The sequence below is a fragment of the Anabas testudineus genome, chromosome 1 (assembly GCF_900324465.2).
Source record: "Anabas testudineus chromosome 1, fAnaTes1.2, whole genome shotgun sequence".
Taxonomy (NCBI): Eukaryota; Metazoa; Chordata; class Actinopteri; order Anabantiformes; family Anabantidae; genus Anabas; species Anabas testudineus.
The window spans coordinates 15,382,450-15,385,623 of record NC_046610.1 but is presented as its reverse complement, the minus strand read 5'-3'; the positions used below and the strand labels follow the sequence as shown (position 1 = coordinate 15,385,623).

At 42.7% G+C, this 3,174-nt stretch overlaps 1 protein-coding gene across 1 annotated transcript; it reads right to left on the bottom strand.

Annotated features, from left to right (window-relative positions):
* Window positions 1–1,082: 1,082 nt before the first annotated feature.
* Window positions 1,083–2,628, bottom strand: mchr1a (melanin-concentrating hormone receptor 1a). Its single transcript, XM_026360682.1, has 2 exons — window positions 2,571–2,628; window positions 1,083–2,104 (listed from the first exon to the last, which is right to left on the bottom strand). Exons 1-2 carry the CDS (start codon window positions 2,626–2,628, stop codon window positions 1,083–1,085), a joined length of 1,080 nt encoding a protein of 359 aa, XP_026216467.1.
* Window positions 2,629–3,174: the final 546 nt, after the last annotated feature.

Here is a 3,174-nt window from a genome sequence, read left to right as displayed (position 1 = left end):
CAGAGAGGAGGTGTATGGAGGTCGTAGAATTGTTTTTAGCTAATAGTAAATATCTACATCAGTTGAAAAAAACATTTCCTGTGAGTAAAACATTCAATCTGAACAAACATTTATTATGGCTCAATAAACTGCTGTTATTTTTATGTATACAGTACAATTATAATTAAACTTATCATTAAAGATCTAGTCTTAGTGTGACATCTTATATTAATAAAAAAAAAAAGATCTCCATATTATTTTGCTCCTTATGCTTCCTTTGAAAGTCAGGTGACCAAAGTTGTGCGATTCTTCTTTGTACAGCTGAGCTACTTGACCAAGATGGGTCGTTTCTTTCATCTGCAGAGCCAGTAAAGGCCATTCATGCTTTTATCTCCTCCAGACTAGACAATCAGTTTTCTTTAATCTGGCACCAGCAGGCGGAGCATCACAGAAACTCCTCTGTGTTGGTGAGAAGGTGGCCCCTTCTTTAAGATGCCTTTGATTTCTACACACAACTCAAAAAAGCCGCCCTACATACATTCCAATGTTCATTTTACACAGGTACTGTCATGCCAGTATTAGCGGAGAGACGTTAAACATGCAGTCTGACATGATGTACTGTAAGTATAACAAACATTAGAAGTGAACATCGACAAAGTTTCACACCCCTTCTCTGCAACACTGGGGCGCGCAGGAGTAAAAAATAACAACCCACCTCTGACACTAGCTCTTGAACTGGCTTACAAGAAGTCAACACTTACAACAGTCTGTTACATCTACTACTTGCAGGGTGCATTCACCATTGTACAAATAATTGTCTTTCCACTAAAATAAAGCACCTCATATCTGAAAATGTGTGCAAAGTGCAAAGGAGTAAACTCACTGCTGTAATTCATTCAATTATTCGGGTTGTGTGATTGTCAGTGATGGAAAACAACATTTTTATGAAGGTCTTAAAATAATGAATAATAGTGAAAATGTTTTTTAAATACCAGTTTGCTAATGCAGTTTGCTTTTGTGCTAATGTCCCGTGGTGTTTCATAGTTGTTACTGGTAGCACAGAGATGCAGTGTTGATTCAGGGTCTTATCCTGTGAGACTTGTTCACTGCGGGGCGTCATTGGAGGGTACCATTTCCTCGGGGGCTGACACCTGCTGAGCACCTTCAGGTACCATCCTCACACTCACACTGCCGCCTTCAGTGGTGCTCGGATTCACTCGGAACTTCCTGTTAACTGGGCGTACAGCTCTGAGAAACTGCCTCTTGAAGGTCTCACTGAGGATGATGTAGAGAAATGGATTGATGCAACTGTTGGCATAACCCATGCTAATGGCTATGTTGTAGGCATAGGAGAAAGCAAAGCTTGGCCTCTGCACCCCTAGGTGGACCAGCTGGAGGATGTAATAAGGAGCCCAGCAGATGAAGAAAGCCAGGCAGATGGCCACTGCCATCCGCGTCACCTTCTTAGTGCGAACCCTCAAACTCCGTGGAGGCAGTGGTGCCACGCTGGTAGACATGTGTTGGAGGATCTTGAAGAAGACCAAACAGATGATTATCAAGGGTACAGCAAAGGCTAAGAAGAACTGGTAGAGTGTAAACCAATACGTGTCTCTCACTGGATCAGGCAGAAGAAGAGCACAGGCCACCAGGCCGTCTGGGAGATGCATCAAGCCTGCGTACATCCACACAGGGATGATGGTGAGTAAAGACAGACCCCACACCAGTCCAATGACCAGCAGAGCCACGCAGGGTGTGCGGATGTAGTTGAAGCGGATGGGATGGACTGTAGCCAAGTAACGGTCAAGGGTCATTGCAGTGAGTATGTACGTACTGACAATTTGGCTGTTGGAGTCAAGTGCAGTGATAACCGTACACATTGCAGATCCAAAGTGCCAGCTACCGTTGCCCAGCAACTGGTGGATGAGGAATGGCATCCCAAGAAGAAACAGGAGATCAACAATTGACACATTTAAGATGAAGATGTCTGGAACAGTTTGTTTGGCTCGACACTTGGTTTTCTTCATGATGGTGTAGATAACTATACAGTTTCCCAAAATACCCAAAAAGCAGATTATGCCAAAGATGACGGGGAGAAAGGCACTGCAAGGAGGGGTCCCATCTACAGCTGGAGACAAGAAGAGGACGGAGAAGCAGAAGTTGAACGTCAAACAAAAACCTGCAGTAACCCCATACTGTGTGCTTTGTCTTTAGCATGAAAAGCAGTCACCACGACGCAGTGTATCAGCCAGAGAAGTTGAATAATGCAAGACTGATGTGTCTTGACTATTCTGTGGGATGCATTTTTTGTTTCCCTATGACAATGACTGATTTGTGTGTAATTTGACTCTTCAACATCACAACGCACCATAATAAATAAATAAATCAGATTTATGTGACAAAAAGTTAAAGACTAAAATTTGACAAAATCTCTGAAACGTGTATTAGACACTGAATGAAAATAATATTTTACTTTACTTACTTCAAGTTCGAGTTTACGTTCAGGTGATGACGGGTTCATATTGCTCATGTAATACATCAAGCTTGTTAAGATTAAGCCTGACTGTGCATGACTAAAATGATGCTCAACATACCCGGTGTCGTTGAATTGATGTCCCGGAGGGAAACATTAGAGTGGTTTAGGAAATCCATCGGTAAAATCCTGAGATTATCCAGCCTAGTAATTCCAAAATATTAATCACTGCCTGGCTCCCAAGTCAAATGCATCGTGGCACCTGCAAAACAGAGTGACTTAAAAACCTCTTGTGTCCTGTGTCACTGTGTCCTCTGAGTCTGAGCCTTAGAGACAAAGAGAGAGAGAGAGAGAGAGACAGAGAGAGAGAGACAGAGAGAGAGAGAGAGAGACAGAGAGAGACAGAGAGAGAGAGGACCACAGCGCGGAGTCCGTGGCGCTTCATGGAGTTGTGAGTGCGTCGCGGTTTATCACAAACCAGGACACATCACTGATGATGTCTGTAGATCCGCAGATGATTTTATTTCCCATAATTATTTAAAAGTTGCGTTAAAGAATCATTTGAGATCAAATAAGTGTGGGTTAGTGGGATGTATCAGCATTCATACACAGAAATGAACACTGGAAGACAGACGCACTCTGTAAGTCTATAATAATACTTATTATATAAATAAGTCAGTATTTAAATAGAGGTAACCACCGTCAGCTGTGGGCTTGTGAGCTGC